This window comes from Phocoena sinus, chromosome 20 (genome assembly GCF_008692025.1).
Source record: "Phocoena sinus isolate mPhoSin1 chromosome 20, mPhoSin1.pri, whole genome shotgun sequence".
Classification (NCBI taxonomy): domain Eukaryota; kingdom Metazoa; phylum Chordata; class Mammalia; order Artiodactyla; family Phocoenidae; genus Phocoena; species Phocoena sinus.
The window spans coordinates 14,025,795-14,045,292 of record NC_045782.1 but is presented as its reverse complement, the minus strand read 5'-3'; the positions used below and the strand labels follow the sequence as shown (position 1 = coordinate 14,045,292).

The 19,498-nt window shown below is 53.3% G+C and overlaps 2 protein-coding genes across 6 annotated transcripts in view; one reads left to right on the top strand and one right to left on the bottom strand.

Annotated features, from left to right (window-relative positions):
* ABR (ABR activator of RhoGEF and GTPase) overlaps window positions 1–12,112 on the top strand; it is a 178,727-nt gene extending 166,615 nt beyond the window's left edge. For 2 of the 5 annotated variants that reach the window (XM_032617585.1, XM_032617586.1), the window contains 7 exons: window positions 2,651–2,710; window positions 2,970–3,079; window positions 3,772–3,911; window positions 4,990–5,124; window positions 6,372–6,477; window positions 8,633–8,780; window positions 9,409–9,872. In XM_032617585.1, coding sequence (XP_032473476.1) covers window positions 2,651–2,710; window positions 2,970–3,079; window positions 3,772–3,911; window positions 4,990–5,124; window positions 6,372–6,477; window positions 8,633–8,780; window positions 9,409–9,498 — 789 coding nt within the window. In that variant the 3' untranslated portion in view covers window positions 9,499–9,872. Of the gene's footprint in view, window positions 1–2,650; window positions 2,711–2,969; window positions 3,080–3,771; window positions 3,912–4,989; window positions 5,125–6,371; window positions 6,478–8,632; window positions 8,781–9,408 lie in introns of all 5 variants that reach the window. The other 3 variants (XM_032617583.1, XM_032617584.1, XM_032617587.1) reach the window with 3 other exon arrangements.
* Window positions 10,283–19,498, bottom strand: TIMM22 (translocase of inner mitochondrial membrane 22). Its single transcript, XM_032617588.1, has 4 exons — window positions 19,230–19,498; window positions 16,936–17,132; window positions 16,238–16,310; window positions 10,283–14,847 (listed from the first exon to the last, which is right to left on the bottom strand). The coding sequence occupies exons 1-4, from the start codon at window positions 19,465–19,467 to the stop codon at window positions 14,771–14,773; spliced, it is 585 nt and encodes a 194-aa protein (XP_032473479.1). The 5' UTR covers window positions 19,468–19,498; the 3' UTR covers window positions 10,283–14,770.

The window sequence follows — 19,498 nt, the reverse complement described above, 5'->3', positions numbered from 1 at the left end:
CAGGGCTGGGGACAGACCAAGGCCCTGTGTCCAAGACCCAGGATTCAGGAGGGGATGAAGGAAGTGGAAGGAGCAGGCTGTGCCACAGGCCCGGTGAGGGTTGGGACAAAACGTTTAGGGGAGGAAGGTTTCAGGGGCCCAGTAGGACTTGGCCCCGAGCCTTGTAGAACAGAGAGTCGGGGCAGCAGCCAGGCTGTGAGTCCCACACGCTTCCCTAGCATGTTTGAGGAGGTGTTCGGTCCTCTCCACACCACTCTCCCTCTGTCCTGTTCTCCAGGCTGGGCCTGGGCCCAGATGCAGGGCCCAGACCCTGTCGGAGGCTTGGGTGCCCCCTGTCCCCAGCGGGTGTGTGGGTGATAGAAGGTGCGGGGGTCTTACCTTGAGCTGTAAGAAGCACCGGGGCCCAGCCCACCCTGGACTGACTCGGGTCCAGCTTTCCTTTGTGGCGAGGGGCCTGTTAGAGCAGCAGTGTTCGGACTATGGTGTACATGCCCTGGGGGTGCAGAGACGGTCCAGGGGTATGAGGGCAGAAGAGTTTTAAAGCATTCAGCTTGCAGATCCTCAGCTCCCACCAGAGCTATTGCCAAAAAGCGACCCGCCAGAGAAGGGCCTTGCACCACCACCTCGCTCTGCAGCGGAGCCCGAGGCTTCCTGGGGGACTCGGCTCAGGGCTCCCAGGCCTCCTGCGTGGCAACAGAGGGGCCACTTGAAGTGCTGATGTAGGAGCTGAGAAAGTAAAAGACTCTAAAAGCCGGGTTTCCGGCCCTTTCACAAGTCACGTGGTTTCCAGTTCTTTCTTTCCACAAAAGTGATGGAAATGGTCGGCTGAGATCATTTAAAATAAATATTGATAATAGGTATCTATGCAATTTAAGGCAAATACAGAGGAAAGAGGTTCAGCCCCATCTACTGTATGTGAACAAGATGTTTCATCCTTTACATCTTTAAACACCAAACCAAGGGACTTCCCTGGCGGTCCAGTGGTTAAGACTCCACGCTTCCTCTGCAGGGGGCATGGGTTCTATCCCTGGTTGGGGAAATAAAATCCCACAAGCTGTACTGTGCGACCAGGGTAAAAAAAAAAAAAAAAAAACCACCAAGATCTTTAAGCAATACTAAATGCTAATTAAATCATGTCACTCCCTGGGTAAAAATCTTGGTGGAGTCTCATTAGAATAAAACTTTAATTAAAAAAATGAAATAAAAATTAAAATAGTATTAATGCTAAAACCCCATTTCACCCTAGCAAATATCTGTATACATACATGAACTAAAACAGAAAAAATGCTCTACCCATCTCATTAAGCGATGCAATTCCACCAGAATGGTACTTTGCTGCTGAATATTTATTAAAATTTGTACTGTGTTGGTCAAGTTTTTTATTATGTCCTGCTAATCATTGTAATAACTAACCCAGAGTATGTTTGGAACATTTGGAGCCTAGTGGTCTCAGGAGATCTTTCATTTCCATTTATACAGACATTTTTGTTGAAGCAAAATATAATAGGGTGAGGAATAAAAGACTTTAAAAAAGAAAAATGCAAACTAGGGCATAATTCTTTGGGAGAAATAGACTAGAAATACAAAATCAAAGAGAAAAAGGAATGTTGCAGGGTTTCTACAAGGGAAAGAAGAACTTGTTTATGTGTTTTTTAAATGGATGACGGTGGATATCAAATCACTATGGAATTTGGATTCCACTGAATACATTTAAAAGAATGATGTAACAGTTTTATTTTAAGATGTAAATATTTACATTATTCCGGAAATTATATTCTTTGCAGCTATTTAAACTTGCTCTGGAAATATTCACATGTTGACTTAAAAATGTGCCAGGGTGTGCATTGTTTTTCCAAATTACTTTATGGATGAACAGGGAAAACAGTTTGAAGGCCACTGAGCCAGAGAAACGGAGTCCCGTTTGATCACCTGTGGATGTCTCTGCGCTTCCCCCTGCCATCTCCACTTCCCTGGGGCTCCTGCCCAGTTTGGAGGCCTCCTCTACAGAGTGTTTGCTTTCTGGGAGACCAGCCATTTACCCGTTATCTTACTGAGTCTTCACGACAGTCCAGCAAGGCAGGTTCTTTACTGGCTGCAGTGAACAGATGAAACAAATGAGGTTTAGCAAGGTGAAAACTTCCCAAGGTCATACAGTCGGCAGTGGCAGAGCTGGGATTCAGACCCTGGGCTCTTCACCTCTACGTGGCACCGCCTTCCGTTCGCCACCTCCAGGTACACGGGCTACGTCCCCTGCTGTCAACTCCAGTTCAGGAAGTTGAGCAAGTTGCTGATGGTTTGTGAGCCTCGGTTTCTGCATCTGTGAAATGGGGTGATAATACCCATCTCGCAGGATGGGGTCAGGAGTGAATGAGAGGTGATGGGTGAATGTGCCTAAGAGCGCACCCCACCTCCCTCCCAGAGTGGGGGCAGTCCTGCACTAGCCAGGGCAGGAGGGGCCTGGGGGCTGGAGCCCCCTGAAGGACTGATGTCAAGACAAGCATCAGCCCCCAGTTCCATCTTCCTGACCTTTTAGCCAACTTCTGAGCTGTGGCTGAGCAGCAGGGAGAGCTCTGGCTTGGTCTCAGCTGTCATCTCTCTCTCTCTCTCTCTCTCTCTCTCTCTCACGTTCTCTTTCTTTCTTTCTTTGCAGCTGGATCCACAAACTGTAGAAACGAAGAACTGGCACACAGATGTGATTGAGATGAATGGGGTGAGCCCAGAGAGATAGGAAGTGTCTGCACAGTGGGTGGGCAGCCTGGCCTCTGCTGGTGCCCTGTGGGGGGCTGTCGGACCCCCACCTCCTTAGCCCAGCCCCTCCCCCCTCTCCTCTGCCTCCACCCCTCTCGCTCCCACCCTGTAGGTGTTTCAGGGAGCCCTGGGTGGGAGAGGTAGCCCTTGTTTGCAGTCCTGGGGGGCACTCCTTGGGCACTCATGCCCTGGGGGATTGTACCTGCCTTGCCCCCAACCAGATCAAAGTGGAATTCTCCATGAAATTCACCAGCCGAGACATGAGCCTGAAGAGGACCCCGTCCAAAAAGCAGACCGGCGTCTTCGGTGTGAAGATCAGCGTGGTGACCAAGTAGGTGCTGCGCCCGGGGTCCCTGCCAGCCCTGCCCTCCAGGCCCCCCGTCCTTGTCTGGCCCCTCAACAATCACTTTCCAGTTCAACAGTCACAAGGGCCAGTTTGGAGGGCAAAAGTGGCCTGCAGAGGTGTGTTCTCTGCCTCACACGATGCTTTAGAAATAAATGAGCTAGCACTTAAGCACTGGGAGACCGCACGTGAAGGGCCCAGATGGTCAGCTTCTTGTAATAGGTGGGAAGATCTGACACCTGTAGGCCCGTGTCTTGGTGTGACGGTGGCAGGCTGGAATCCAGGAGTGGCTGCTCCTTGGGAGAGGGCACCCTTCAGCCCCCCCGCCCTCCCCTTGTCTCCAGGACCTGGCCCACCCCGCTCTGTAGGTAACCTGCTGGGTGCCCCCATAGCATTTGAATCTGAGCCCTCTGTTCTGAGGAACACTCTTTCTTTAGTCTTTGGGTTGATCTTCTAAAACTTCCTCCCTCCCACCTTTGTGCCCTGCTGTCCCTCAGCTGCAGGCAGGCTGTTGGGGGGTGGGGTGGCGTGGCCTCTTTCTCAGCCCTCTCCTTGCCCCCCACCTCCTGATCCCAGAAGCCAGAGCTCTCTAAGGCCAAAGTTTGCAGAGAAGGGGTACATATAGCTATCACTGGGGGGCTCCCTCCATCCTCCCTCCCCTCACATCCCCTCCCCACCAGGCGGGAGCGCTCCAAGGTGCCCTACATCGTCCGGCAGTGCGTGGAGGAGGTGGAGAAGAGGGGCATCGAGGAGGTTGGCATCTACCGGATATCAGGGGTGGCCACAGACATCCAGGCGCTGAAGGCCGTCTTTGATGCCAGTGAGTCTGGGAGGCCCAGCTGGGCAGCAACGGGGAGGCGGCGCTCCGGCAGGCTCGTGGGGCTGGGAGGAGAGCGCAGCAGAAGCGGGAGGCTCCTCCACGGAGAGGCCTCCACGAGCCAATGGCAGAGGGGCCTCGGTCTGTGAACTGCAGCCCAGCACGGCATGGGGTGATCCCCTGCCCTCCAATCTCTTCTCCATGGCTACAGATTAGGAAGCTGAGCCTCAGAGAGGCCAAGTCACTTGCCCAGGATTACTCAGTATATAGGCTTTGAGCCTGATTTAAACTCAGATCTTTCGGGTTCCAGAGTCCGTGTTCCTGGCTTTCTTGCTGGCTCCCTGGTGCCCGGTGGGCTGCAGGGAAACTAAAGGGCTTTGAGCCTGGGTTGGCTAACAGGGGCACCTCCACCTTCTCCCAGGCCCCCAGTGCCCTCTGGGAGGGGCATTGCTGCCTCTCGCTTTGACTGCAGGCTCCTTGGTGGTGGCGCCTGACCTTCCTGGTTCTTTCCCCTACCTCGCCGTTCAGGCTGCAGCAACAGCACACCCAGCAGTCAGGACACCTGAACTGGCCGGGCAGTGCTGATTCCATGGGAGCTGAGAGGGGGCCTGGTGGGTGTCCCTGGGCAGCTGCCCGGCAGACGTGTTCGGGGAGCCTTGGGTGGGGAGCTGGGGACGTGCTGGCACACGGCTCCTCTGTGCCACCTGGAAGCTGAGGCTTTGTCGGAACATGATTTTAGGTATAAAAAATGCACAGCGCCTTCCAGAGAGGGGCTTAGCAGTGGGGAGATTCCAGTTGGAAGGAGGGCATGTGACACGTGGTGTGAGTGTGGCTCCAGGACTCTGGACGATGATCTATGCTCCCCTCCCCCCACAGAGCTGAGTCACAGGCCACCTGTGGACACTACCTACATCCTGCCATTCCTGGGGACAGCAGACCAGAGACAGCGTGGGGGTGTCCCGGGCAAGCTGTCTCAGGATGGATAGAGGGACGGAACAGGGCTACCTGCCCAGCTGAGGGCTGCGTGGGGGGCGGAGGTGGCTCAGCCAGCACAGCCCCTGACATCCCGTCTCCCCTACAGATAACAAGGACATCCTGCTGATGCTGAGTGACATGGACATCAACGCCATCGCTGGCACCCTCAAGCTATACTTCCGGGAGCTGCCCGAGCCCCTCCTCACAGACCGACTTTACCCAGCCTTCATGGAGGGCATCGGTGAGCCTCCAGTGGGGGCCTGAGGGCTGGGCTGAGCCAGGCCTCCCTGACCAGTAAAGAGTGAGAGAGGAGGGCGTCCCTGGTGGCGCGGTGGGGACACGGGTTCGTGCCCCGGTCCGGGAAGATCCCACATGCCGTGGAGCGGCTGGGCCCGTGAGCCATGGCCGCTGAGCCTGTGCGTCCAGAGCCTGTGCTCCGCAACGGGAGAGGCCACAACAGTGAGAGGCCCGCGTACCGCAAAAAAAAAAGAGTGAGAGAGGAGATCTGTGGCTTCCCTTGCTTGTTGATCTGCCCACTGCATAGGGCCGTGTGGCTGAGTGGCCTGGAGGGCAAGGTGTGGCCTGCTGGGGCCTCATCTGGAGGCTGGACCCTCTCTCCCCTGCCCCTTTCCCGTCTCATCCCTCTGGGCTGCCCTCTGTGCTTCCTCTTTGGACACTGACCTCCTTGCCTAGAAACCCAGGCATCCAGGGAAATCTGCCCTGAGGTGGGTGGTCAGGGGCTGGTGCCCTGGGGCCAAGAAGAAGTGAGCAGGCGTACACTTGACATGGCCTGTACCGAGCCTTCCAAAAGGAGCACTGTCTCATCTCTGACCTATGCCCAGGGTGGGGAGGAAGCTGGGAGCCCTGGCTGGCAGGGCTCCGGCCTCTACCCACCTGGGCCAAATCCTGGCCTGGGCGCATCCGTCCTGCCTTGTCTTCTGGGTTGAATCACAGGAACGAGGAGCCCATGGAAGGCAGCTCACTGCTGGGCTCCGGCAGTGGAGGTGCTTGAAGAAGAACATTCAGGGAATTCCCTGGTGGTCCAGTGGTTAGGACTCTGTGCTCTCACTGCAGAGGGCCTGGTTTCGATCCCTGGTCAGGGAACTAAGACTCCACGAGCCGCATGATGCGGCCAAAAAAGGAGAGAGAGAACATTCATGCCATGACATCACTGTCTTAAACTCAGCCTTACAGTCCAGGTATGGGGAATGGCTCCAGCCCCAAAGGACTCTGCAGGGAGGCGAAGAACAGTGTCTGCTGAACCACCAGCCTGCCTCCTGGCTGAGTTACAGGTTGTGGTGGGGCCTCCTGTAGGAACCTCCAATAGCCTACTGTTGGGGAAATACCAGGCCCTTCCCTGCAGGGTCTGCTCCCCTGACCCCCTGCAGCCTGGGCTTTCCCACAGTGTCCTGTAGCCTCCTGACCACAGGAGGCTAAGGCCTCCCTGCCCAGAGCCAAGCCCCGCCCCAGCCCCTTCTCTCCCCACAGCCCTGTCAGACCCTGCTGCCAAGGAAAACTGCATGATGCACCTGCTCCGCTCCCTGCCAGACCCCAACCTCATCACCTTCCTCTTCCTGCTGGAACACTTGAAAAGGTAATGGGGAGGGGCCCAGTCCAGGGGAGGGGGCAGGGAGCCAGGGCAGGCTTCAGCTGCGGGGAGGACACATCCGCTGAGGAACCCACGTCCTCCGTGCCTCCAAGTGCGTGCTGGTGTCTGCTGAGACACCATAGCAGGGTGAGAGTTTGCTCTTCAAATCCTTGTGTTCACATTCTTCTCTTTTGAGAAATATTTGGGTCCTAATGGCAGCCTCAAATACTGGCTAGAGAATGCTTAGAAAGGCAGGGCTAGAGCCAAGGACTGTAGGTGGATTTTACAGTCAGTAGGTCATTCGGTCCACTTAGCATTTTTTAAACGGAGTAGGAGGGACAGCCTTGGGGTGCCTATTGTTCTGTTCAGTTACGCACGTTGCGTGTGCTGGATGCTCAGGTCAGACGTGTGTGTGTGTGTGCGTGCGTGTGCTTGTGGGTCACAGTCAAAAAAATCTGAAGCCCGCTGGTCTTGACCCACAGCTCATCGAACAGATAGGGAATCTGAGTCCCCAGCCCAGCAGGGACTTGCCTGGGGTCAGCAGCAGCTCTGCCCTTAGAAGCCACATCTCCCAGATCCTCAACTACAGCCCTTCCGACCTTCTCCTCTGCCCCCTCCACAGTCAGGTCAAACCAACAGCTGCTCAAGTTATGCCTGCAGCAAAGTTCATACTGGAAGCTAGCCCTGACGGTGACCTTGCACTCACTTTTGAGTCCGGGACTGGTCCCAGGTGTGAGTGGGGAAGAAAAGTCCCCAGGTGTCCTTTAAGTCCATTTGCCACCCGGGACCAGGGAGCCCCTGGTGAGGGGCCGTGAGCACTCAGGCCCAGGCTCCCAGTGGCGGCTCGGCCACCAGGCCAGGCCAGGCTCTGGAGGGCCAGAGACCTGGGAACGCCTGGGCTGCTGTCTTGTTTTTCCCATTATGAGACATTTTCCCTCTGGTTTGGCCAGGACCAAAGTCCCAACCAATTCCCAAATAGTTTGGGGAGGACACACAGAGGAGGAATGGGAAGGAAAATTCATTAGGTTTTCCACCCTGGGAACCGGGCACACTCTGTTCCCACATCTGGGCCCTGGCCGGGGTGTGTGTTTGTGTGTGTGTGTTGGGGGGGGGGGGGCGGTGTGGTGAGGGGCTGGGCCAGCTGCACAGCTGCCTCCTGGCATGGCAGTGTTTTTCTGCCTGTTTCCAAAGCAGTCAGCAGGCGCATCCATGGCTCCGGCCTGGAGGGTGGAGTGACGGTGTAGTGGGAGTGGGGCGAGGGGCGCTGTTCAGGGTGGCTGGGTCTCAGCCCCAGGAACATTGCTTGGGACCGGGGGAGGCACAGGGCCTCTCTGATGAGTTGGCTGGTACTGAGCCTGCTGGACACCAGCCACAGATGGCAGCCCCTGCTGTCACTCGGGAAATATCTACAGAGCATCTGGCTTATTATGCAAGAGAAGCAGAGGAAGATCCAAAGGGAGGCAGCTCTGGAGCCCCATGAGGCAGACCCTTCTGGAAAAGCTTGGGAGAACAGCCCCTGGGCTCCATCTGGGACGAGGGTTGTTCCTGCCACAGTACAGCAGGCAGACCTCAGGCCTTTGCCCCCTGCCCAGCCCCGCCTGCTCGGACTCTTCCTCAGGGCCCCCCTCCACGGCTGATTGTGGGGAACGCGCACAATCGGTGGGGAAGGGCCTGGGCTCTGGAGGCAAACTGCCTGAGTTCAGATCCCAGCTCTGCCACTTGCTAGCTGTGTAACCTCGGGCAAGTCACTTAACTTCTCTGTACTCTGGTTTCTTCATCTGTACAGTGGAGATGATAATATTACCTACCCGAAGGTTTGTGATGAGCATGAATTATTACAGGGAAAGTTCTTGAACCAGTAATAGTATCTCTAAGGCAAGGGAGTTGGAGTGGGTCCTTCTGGCTCTGACAGTTTACCATCAGTTCAAGGGGTGGCCCAGGAGCTGGGAATCTGTTATTGGAACGTACTGGAACATAGCTCGGAACTTGGTCCGTTGGCTGAGTCCCCTCCCTACCAAGCGGTCTCTACCCTCAGGAGAGGGAGGCTAGTGACCACCTGTGGGAATCCTTCCAGGAGTGGTAACAGCCAAGAGTCTGGAGCCCCACGCGGCTGCCAGGAATGACTTTTTTCTCCCCTCCCCTCCCCTCCCCTCCCTCCCAGGGTTGCTGAGAAGGAGCCCATCAACAAGATGTCCCTTCACAACCTGGCTACTGTGTTTGGCCCCACGTTACTGAGACCCTCAGAAGTGGAGAGCAAAGCACACCTCACGTCGGCTGCCGACATCTGGTCCCACGATGTCATGGCACAGGTACCTACGCACTGCCCAGGCCTGCGGCTGCTGGAGGGGAGGGACAAGCCTCCCTGAGGGGTGGAGAGAGAACAGCTAGGACTCCTAACCCCCTCCCCTCCTGACAGCGGGGATGATGGTCTGTAGGATGTCACCAGGGAGGCAGGGCTCTGGACAGTCCTGCTGAAAAGTAGGAACCTAGACCAGGGGCCCAGAGGTTGTCTGTCTCAAGTGTTGGCTGCAATCCTGGGAGCGCCTGGGCCTCAGAAAGCAAGCCTAGGGGTATCAGAAAAATCTGGGGCCTTGTCCCCACCCATGGAAGCTCTAGCATCGCTTCCAGGGTCAGGAAGCTTCCCTAGGAGCCCTACAAGACCCAGGGCGGGGTCTGGTCTGAAGCAGGGCTGCCAAGCCAAAGCCAAGCTCTGGAGCAGGTTGGAAGTTTATGACTGAGGTTGGGGAAGTGGCCCCAGGCTCCCCACCCTCTGCCCTGCAGCGCCCTCTACTGCTGAAAATGGGCAGCCACACCTGGGCTTCAGAGGAAGGGGAAGCGGGGAGCCACAGGGGCCCAGCCTGGAGACCAGGGCTTCTCAGCGGGTCGGAGGGCCTCCAGGGCGAGGACCCCAGCCTCAGTCTCCCCGTCTTCCCGCAGGTCCAGGTCCTTCTCTACTACCTGCAGCACCCCCCCATCTCCTTCGCAGAACTGAAGAGGAACACACTGTACTTCTCCACCGATGTGTAGCCCCGAGGTGGGAGCGTCTCGGGGGGTGGCCCGAGCCAGCCTCTCCAGCCGGGGACCCAACCCAGACTTGAAGGACTACAATAGAGAACTCCCAAATCCAGCGCTCCAGACTCCAAGGGACACAGATTTCCAAGAACTGGAAGACGTGCATCTTTTGTGCCACCTTGTACAAAAAGCCAGCTGACCCGGCCCCAGCCTTGCTGCGCACCCCGGGCTCTGCCCTCTGTTCCTCTAGTTGTGTCTAATGCTCCGTGCTGTTTGGGAATTGTTTTACGTCTACTTGTCATGCAGGAAAGGTAGTGACTGACCCGGTGTGGGCACACAGACAGCCTGCTTTGTTCTTTCATTTCCTCCAACACTTTCTTTCCTCCTGAGTCCGGTCCAAGGGCTTTTATTTTGCGCTCTGTGACTGCTGCCAGCTTCTCCTCTCTTGGCCCTGCCCCCAGATCGCAGTCTCCTGGCAGCCTCCCCTCGGTCTTCCTCCGCCCTCTCCTCCCTCCCAGCCTGCCTGCATGCGTGTGCAGCCTTGGTTTTTGATCCAGCGCCTCGAAAGCTCTGAGGAGGCCCTGGGCGGCGGTGGCAGTGGTGGCCCGTGCCGTGCCGCCGCCGGCCTCTCCTTGCCCTGTGCCTGCGGAAGCGCACCTGCTTGCCTTGCCGCCTGTGCAGATGTTGGGCAGGGAGACAGACTCACACTAACCCTCAGCTTAGCACAGGCTGGAGGGCGGATTTCTGGGATTTTTCCACCCGAGACTCTCCATTTCTGGCTTTATCTGTTCTGTCTCCAGTACCAGTGAGGCATCTTTGACTGTTTCTTCTGCTTTTCAGTTCCTTTTCCCTTGGTGTTCTATTTCCTTTGAGTACACAAGACTCACAAGTGACCTGCTACCAAGGTAGCCAGAGGGTCAGGAAAGAATTGGGGGAGGTGGGAGGGTCAGGCCGCCGAGGAAAAGGGACGGGTGGGACGTTGAGAGGAGCGCCAGGGAGCGCTGGGTGTCCCGGGCTGGGGGGAAAGAGGCTCTCGGCAGCAAGCAGTTGTGGTGGCTTTTCTCGTGGAGCTGGGCTTCTGGGAGGGCAGCTACTACGGCTGAAGCAGGTGTCCAGAAACAGGCAGGTTCTGTCCAGGAGGGCTAGTCCTTCCCGGCGCCTCCCGTACCTCGTGGCACCTTTGCCTTAGGGTTTACACTTTCTCCACAGCCAAGCACTGCCAGGGGCAGCCCCCACGGCCACGTGTGCTCCAGGCCCTGGGAAAGGCAGGCACGGTCCAGCTAGCCAGCCGTCCTGGTGCTGCCTTCCACCCTCGGCTTCTAGATGCAGCCTTGCGGGTGAACTCGGGGAAACTCCAGGAGCTGGGGAAGAATGAGGAGTCACAGGTACCTGCCTCTCTCGGGACTGGGTTTTGCAGGGGACCCTCGTTGTGGATGCTCTGCTCCAGAGCAGGGGATCTGCAGGTCCCGATCCCAACACCGAGGCCCGCTGCTCAGCACTGGAAAGGAGTGAGAAGTACCCCCAAAGTGCAGTTTCTTCCCACCTGAGCAGGGGCCGCTGGCCTCTGGCAGTTAGCCTGGGAGGGCAGACACTCCCGGGCTGCAGAGATTGGAGCTGCAGTACACAGCTCCCTGGCTCTCCTACGTGGCAGAGACTAGATTCTAGGCCCTCAGGATTGGAGAGAAGAGCTCCCCTAGCTTGAGCTCAGAGCTGTTTTAAAGAAGGGTTTAGGGCCCTAAAGCCGTAGCACTTGCTCAGTGAGAGGAAGGGCCCTTTCTCATCTTGTTTACACCTGTTGCCCAATCATGGGCAGAACGGTACACATTCTGTGCACATCGGAGGAAAGAGATGCCTAAGAGGAGGGCAGTACTGACCCCCTAGCTGCCTGCTAGCAGCTTAGCAAGGAGCCCCGCTCTCTGAGACGGGGGGTAGAGAAAGAAGGCCGCTTGAGTCTAAAGATCCCCAGTGTCTGATGATCCCTGGAGTCTGCTCGGCACTCAGGAGCTGGTATGTGGCATGGAAGGCTCTTGCTTCCACAGCCATTGACTGGAATGAACTGGAGGCCCAGCTAGAGCTATTTACAGCCCCAAATGGGTGCCTCCCACCTCCCCAAAACAAGGGAGGTTTGCTTCTCAGCATCAGGTATACTGCAGCCCCCCAACCTCACTTAGGCAATGAGAATGGGAGGAAGGCCGGAAGGGCTGAGAAATGCAAAAGGCTCAGAATATTTATAAATTCCACCCCCAAGAGCAGGGAGGGGCGGGTACCAGACCTGGGCTGAGCTGCACCAAGGAAATAGCCCGTGGGTTCTCCTACGAGACAGGGACTGTGCAGCCCAGAAGCCCCAGCCACTGTGCCCAGCAGGGCAGGCTGTGCCAACAGAGGCCCGTCAGACAGGCTACAGGAATCCTGCATGCCTGTCCTTGCTGGCAACGGCTGTGGGCCGCCGGTGTTTGCTGATACAGGTAGGATGGGACACTTCATTAATATTTGACTTTAATAAGTTGGTAAGGATATATTTTTTTTGGTCTATGTTCTGTTTCAACTTACGTAGATTATAAATTGATGTAAACCACGTGAGAAGAAAACGTTAATAAAAAAAATGCAAAGCCCCAACATTTGCACACAACTCAGCCCTGTGGTGTGGACGTTTGTGTTCTCAGGAGTCCAGGGAAGACCACCAATCTAAATATTTAACTCTTCCAGCTGCATCCAGATGTGCTTCCAAGAATCTGTTTACCTAGTGAACTCACCCTTGAGCTTCCCTTCGGCCTGTGGAGACTGTGGCGGTTTTGGGGGGCGAAGAGCCCGCGCCCCGTCCTTGCTCTTTCACCAACGCCTCCACCTCAGTCACCAGCCGGTTCTTTTCATGAAATACAACTGCCCCACCAGGGACGTGGCCATCAGTATGCCTCAGAGAGATGGCAGGAAGTTGTCCATTCAAGTGGAGGCTTATTTTATGTGAATTTTCTCTACATTTTCCTTGGAAGTAGCAGGTCTTTGGGGCAGCCTTTTGTCCTCATCTGCTTGTTGGAGAGTCTGGATCCCCTAGAGGCCCATCCTCCCTGTAAGAGAGCTAGTGGGGTTAATGTAGGCTTCCACCAGCCTAAGCCATTGGACGCTGTGTTTATTCTGGAGATCAGGAACAGATGTCTCTGAAAATTGGTATTTGGTTTATGAGCTCATACTGCCTCCTTAGCCATCTAAAACAGGAAACCATTCATCTCCTCTCTTGATTGAATAGTCAACGTGGACAATGCTTGGCTTATTGAACTGATGGCTACTGACAGCCCGGGGCTCATCTTTTTCAAGGCAGTCGTGAGGACAGTTTCCTGTACTCAGTCAGTCAATGTATTTGACCCCACGCACTAGACTGGATGGTAGAAGATGCTGGGCTTCTAGCACTGTAACAGGTGCCAGGGTAGGAGTATCTATCTACTCTTGCTCTAAGTGCTTATAGGCGACTTATTTACAGACGGTAAAGGAAACACTCCTACATTTGTTCTCTGACCTGTGAGGATACTCCAGCCAGCCTAGCTGCAGTGAAGCCTCGTGACTGAGACCGGGACAGGCATTCTATAGAATTCCCCATAGAAGGACATGAGTTTTGTGTACTAGCTCACTCATTCCAAAGGCAACAGCAGACGTGGCCAGAGGAAGGTGTTACCAGCTGGGTTTGACATTATCTCACACACACACTCACTCAGGATGTCTGGATGGTTCAGCTGAGTCTGAGTTCTGGTTAAGGGTGGGTGAGCTGGAAGACAGCAGACAAGGGGGCAGAAAGCCAAAAGGAGGCAAAAAGGCAAAGGCAGAATAAAGGAGACGTTACCACTGGCTTAAGGTGGCTGGAATTACATGGCCCCCACCAAGCTACCTGCCTGTCCCGAGTTCATCTTCACCCCACCACCAAAGCACCCGAGTAAAGCAGCATCTGTGGCAGATCCCAATTGTAAAAGCCTGTTTCTTTGCATATGGCACAGAATTAGGCTGAGCTGCTACTGTCAGGAAAAAGGCTACCAGGTCAAGTCAAAAACACTAATATGTTTAAGGAAGAAAGAAAAACACTGACATCAGAGAAAAATGGTAGCGGTGAACAGCTCCTCAACTCGGTCTGATCGTAACCAGTGGCTGCTGACTTAGTCACCAGGAGGACCAGAGCAGGACCCTTCACACACTGTGTCCTTGAGCCGGGCCTGGTCTGGTGGTCAGAGCAGAACACCAGTGGGTGGTTTCGACCACAGGCATTCCCACTGGCCAGCCCACAGGAGGGGTTTTTTAGAAGAGGCCAGCAGGGGTTATGCGCTGAATTTCAACGCATCCTAGGACATGGCTAGGCTGGGCTTCTTTAGGGGAAGGCCCTGGCCAATGTAACAATCTCAGTGAGGATAACGCTACTCTGAAGATCCTGGGAACCTAACATTCCCAAACTTCTCAGGAGTTTGCTCACGCTCTCCCTAGGTATGTTCAATCTTTGGGCACCTGGAACCATTTTTGGGAATTGTGGAATTTGAAAATAGAAATAAGCCAACCTTTTAAACTGTAATATAAATACATATATCTATATGTTTTTTTTTTTGTTTGTTTGTTTTTTTTTTTGCGGTACGCGGGCCTCTCACTGTTGTGGCCTCTCTCGTTGCGGAGCACAGGCTACGGACGCGCAGGCCCAGCGGCCATGGCTCACGGGCCCAGCCGCTCCGCGGCATGTGGGATCCTCCCGGACCGGGGCACGAACCCGCATCCCCTGCATCGGCAGGCGGACTCTCAACCACTGCGCCACCAGGGAAGCCCCTATATGTTTTTTAACAAGGCAGAACACTAAACAAAATGACATCATTGGTCGGATGGCATAAATTCACTTTGCCCTGCCCCAGTGTGTGAGATGGATGACGGCATGGAGGTCCAAGGTAGAACAGCTTCCCGGGTATATGTAAAGTCCCCTCCATTCCCGCGGCACCAAACCACCAGAGGGCCAATTGTGGTCAGGACTGAACGTCTGCGGAACTCAATTCCTACAGGTCAACACGCTGACTCCTGATCTGCCCGAAAGAGAGCAGCTGGCGTGGCACAGCCCCCCACAGCCTGGCTGGAGTCCAGGAGCAGAGAGCGTGGCTGCCCAGAGGTGGCAGATGGCAGCCAGGCAGCTCCCTCACGACACCAACTATGGGAGGGAAAACAAATGTCTTCAGTCTCTGAAGCAAGTGCCCCGGCATGGGGCAGAAACTGCTCTACACAGAACAGCTCTGATCCTGGGCTGGCATCATCCTTCCCTGGAAGGCAACCGCTCTCACCGTAGGTAATAATCGATCGCGGCAGAGAAAGCAGCAAAACCTCCACAACCAATGACCCCAGCCTTTACGCCAGCTGCAAAGCAAACACAAATGACATCACCTGTGGTGACAGATGCAGGGTCAGGCTGCACTCAGGAAGAGCCTGGGTACCCGCAGACGCAAAGAAACCGGCGTACGCGTTTCCAAATTATTCAACCTAGCAGAGAGCTGAAAGACTCCAGTGAAGCTGCGCACACGATCTGATCCAGTGTGCTTTTATCTAACTGTACGTTCATTTAACTTCTCTCGTTCTAAAGAATTACTATTCCCAGCCTCATGAAAATAGCCCCTCACAGGCAGGAAACTGGTTAAGAGAACCAGCCCTTGGAATCAAGTGAAAGCATATGGCCTGTACCCTGATTTGTTTATGGAATAAATTCCTGGGAAGGTGATCAAAGCAATCCTAGAGGGAGCTGAGCCTCTCAAAGGCCCTGACAAAGCTGAGACATGGGAAGACCAAAGGGGAAGTTACTCCATAAATCACAAATGGCTGTTGGAGGAGGAAAATCAGGTTTTAATGATAGCAAATTATCCTGCCTCTCAGAAAATGAGAAAAAAGGCTTTTTGCTTTGGATAAGTCCGGGCACAGCAGATGGAGAGCAGTCCAGCAACGGACACTGTTAAGAACACCCTGTCACTGACGTGCTGCACCACACTCGACGGACACAGCAACACGGAGAAGCGGCAGGGAACCGGTTTTTTTCTTCGTTGTTTATAGATGATAATCCAACATTTCTAGAATACCTATATTTGGCTTTCAAGGGGTAGAAATCTAAGAACCCTATTACTGTGATAACTTATACACAAAATGACAGTTGTATAGTACGAAGAAAGATGTCTGTTTGCAATGCATGGAACTGAAATTTCAGCAGAGCCTGCTATTTGGCCAAATGGGGCCCAGCTATGCTTCTGTACTTTCCCGCATAGCAACACACACCTGCATATTATGAGGAAGTTCTTCCCGTACGTTCAAGATGGGGGCAGTTCTTTTTTCTAAGATAGATCTAGATCTCTCTGTGGTTCTCACCTGGGGGTGACTTTGTTCCCCAGGGGACATTTGGCAATGTCTGGAGACACTTTTACTTGTCACCACTAAAGGATGCTACTAGCATCTAGGGGGTAGAGGCCAGGGATGCTGCTATACATCCTACCATGCACAGGACAGCGCCCCCCTCCCCCTAGCAAACATTTATCTGGTCTAAAATGTCAACAATGCCAAGGATCAGAAACCCCGATCTAGATACTAGAAGTTTCCAAAACTGAGTTAACACAGAAGCAAACGTGATTTACTTGTCAGTAGGGAAGAATATCAAGTGTCCACATATGCCTTGGGCTGTCCTTGGAATGCTCATATGTTTAGAAATGTCAACTTCAGCATGTTGTCCAAGGCCACAAAGAAAACCATCTGAGAACTGTTTACTAACCTCTGAAACCAATGGCTCCTCCAGTGATGCAGCCACTGATGACACTGTTCTTCCAATCTGATTTTCCCCGGTACTGTGGGTGGAGAAGAGCAGTTCAGAGCCAAAGAAACAAGCCAGACAAGATGATTAAGGAAAAAAAAAAAAGATGGGGTTTCTGGCTGGCGAATTTAGTCCCTCCCCAAAGGAAACCTATCTTTTTCTCTTTCAAAAGTATAGTTCCTAAAATTTGAATGTGTTCATAAATGCTTCCTGCAGGTGGTACCAGAGTGCTGAAACCAAGTGTAACATTTGAGAAGTAATCAAAATCTCTTCTCAGTTCCCCAGTAAGTATTCTGTTTAAAATCATTAACTGGGAATTCCCTGGCAGTCCAGTGGTGAGGATTCCGTGCTTCCACTGCAGGGAGCCCAGGTTCAATCCCTGGTTGGGGAACCAAGATCCTGCAAGCAGCGCGGTGCAGCCAAAAAATAAATAGAATAAACTCATTAACCAACTTCTAGCCTACAAAAACAAGTAAAAAATAATGCAAGCCCAAATCATAAATGTACAAAAAGTTTACATTAGGGACTATTTCATGGAAATTTAATCTAGCAAGTATTGGACATTTCTGACCTGCTTTCTAGCAGCATTAAGAGTATTTCTCTTGAGAAGTCCCAAGATGGAAACAGGCAAGGCTTTCTCAGAAGGCAGGGACACTTACAGATTCTACCAAACACTCAGTGCAAGAAAACATGGCGCCCACGATGGCAAAATTTTTGGCGTAGGACATTCCTCTCTGCCCCATGTCTTTAAGAACTTCTTTTGCTGTAGGTGTGCGGTAAGGATCCTTAGGGTCAAAGCCCACATTGGTATCAATGCCAGCAGTGAACACCCCAAATGCACCTCCCAAGACAAATCCTAAAAACAAACACAGAGATGAAGATTTCTTTGGTATGCTTTCTGGATTACTGTAATGGGGTCATACTCAAATAGCACCTTCTTGGATGGCCACCAGCAAAGAGGATGCCCCCTCTTGCCTGGAAAACTCTCTACTTGTCTGGTTTCCACATTACAAAATCCAGAATCTATCTTGTTGGCAGCTTCTTCTCTGACTCTTCTTGGATTTCTTCCTCCTTTCATTTTCTAACATTCCTCAAAATTCAGTCTTTAACCCTCTTTCTCTCTCTACACTCTCACATGTAAACCAGTCACCCTCAAGTTCAGGTATCAACTTTGCAAATCACTCCCTTGACGACGGTGACATCCATAATACTCATTTGGTAAATACCATGTGCCAATCACTCTGACGCTTTATAGTCCCAGCCTCATTTATTCTTCTCAATAGTCCTGTGAGATAGATATTATTATCCTCTCCTTTCTGTAGGTGAAGAAACTGAGGCTCAGAGAGGTTAACTAATTTCCCTAAGGTCACAAAGCTACCAAATGGCAAACCCCACACTGCTGTCCACAGCTGACCTTCCTGAGCCTGCTGGACATTTCAACATGGATGTCCTCTTGCCACCTCAAGGTCGGTATACGTTCAATGAAATCGTGGGCACCTCCCCTCCAGACTTTCCTGCTTATGGCTCCTTCTTTCCAGTCACTCCTACTCCAAACTTCAGGGGCATTTCTGACTGTTTCTCCGCTTCCCCCTGTAACCCTATGTCCACAATTATCATCCTAGTCTAAGGCCTTTATCACTTCGCCCCTGGTGCACTACAAAGACTCATTCATCATTTCAACAGATATGTATTTATTAGGGTCAGGCACAATGATGAACAAAGACCCAGTCCATGTCTCACGGAGCTTCAGTCTAGCAAATTCCCTATATGGTCTCCCTATCCACAGATTTTCCTTTCCTTCATCACACTCCACCTTGAGTCACCATGCTCATTACCACTTGTTACCCTCTAAAAAACCATCAACGGGGACTTCCCTGGTGGTCCAGTGGGTAAGACTCCACGCTCCCAATGCAGGGGGCTGGGTTCGATTTCTGGTCGGGGAACTAGATCCCACATGCCTGCTGCAACTAAGAGTTCGCAGGCCGCAACTAAAGATCCCGCGTGCCGCAACTAAGACCCAGCGCAGCCAAAATAAATACATACATAAACATCAAAAAAATAATTAAAAAACCATCAATGACTGCCCTAATGCCTGCAGGCAAAAAGCCCAAATCCCTCACCCCACCCCCAACTTGAAATGCTGTTTCTCCTCCTCTTTGTCTAACCCCATTCTCTCAATCCTCCAAGACACGCTCTAGTCTCACCTCCTCTTGTGGCCTTTCCCTAACCAAAAAAGATCTTTTTTCTTTCTTCTCTACTTCACGTGTGCACTCTCACCTACATTCCTTTCTTAATTGCCTTTCATTCTCAATGAGACTTCAAATCACCTGCACATGTGGCCACCCTCTTTACTCTGCATACAGGAGGGACACATACATTCTCAAATCCTCAAAACGTTAAAAAAAAAAAAAAAAAAGCCAAGTCCAGACTTCTTTCCCCCTCTTTCCCTGCTGTCTAGTCACACTGGCCTCACTGGCCTTTCTGTTTTTCTAACCTCAAGCCACTTCCGGCCAGACCTTTGCAGGTGCTGGGCCCTATGTCTGCAGAGCTCTCCTCCAGGTTCCTTCTCAACAATTTTCTATGTATATTAAAATGTTAGCTTCATGAGAACAAGGATCTTGTTTTCACCCTGTCTTTCCACCGCCTGACACGTGATAGCTGCAAAGTAACAAGTTGTTGAAAAATGATTATTTAAAAGCGAATGAATGAATGAAGTCAACCATCTTAGAACCCCCAGGTCCCGACCCAGGATCGATTCTCTGATCCAATTTCCAGAGGCGAAAGCCACCCTCGGGATCTAGGGAGGCGCTGCTCGAGCTCACTGAACCAGGCGGGGGTGGGTCAAGGTCGAAGCCCATGGACTCCTCGCCTCCCAGGCGCGTGGTCTTCTTGGCAGGGGACCCCTATGCCGCCCAAGCCCTAAGCCTCCCAAAGGCCCCCCTCCTCGCCTCACCTCCCAAGCAGGCCAGCGCCGCCTTGAAGGCGCAGCTTTCCATCGCCCTCTCGACCATCTTCTGCTCCTCACTCTTGGCCGGACTCGGGATCCCGCCCAGGCTCCCAGGCTCCAGGAGCCGGGGCTGACGCTTGTCACCCACCAGGTACTGCAGAAGAAGGCTGTACTGCAGCGGGGCTTCGGCGGAAGCCGCCGCCCCAGGCGCAGAGCCCGCAGCACTGCTGGCCGTCTCCCCCATGACTGTGGCTGCCCAAGAAACCTGGCTTCCT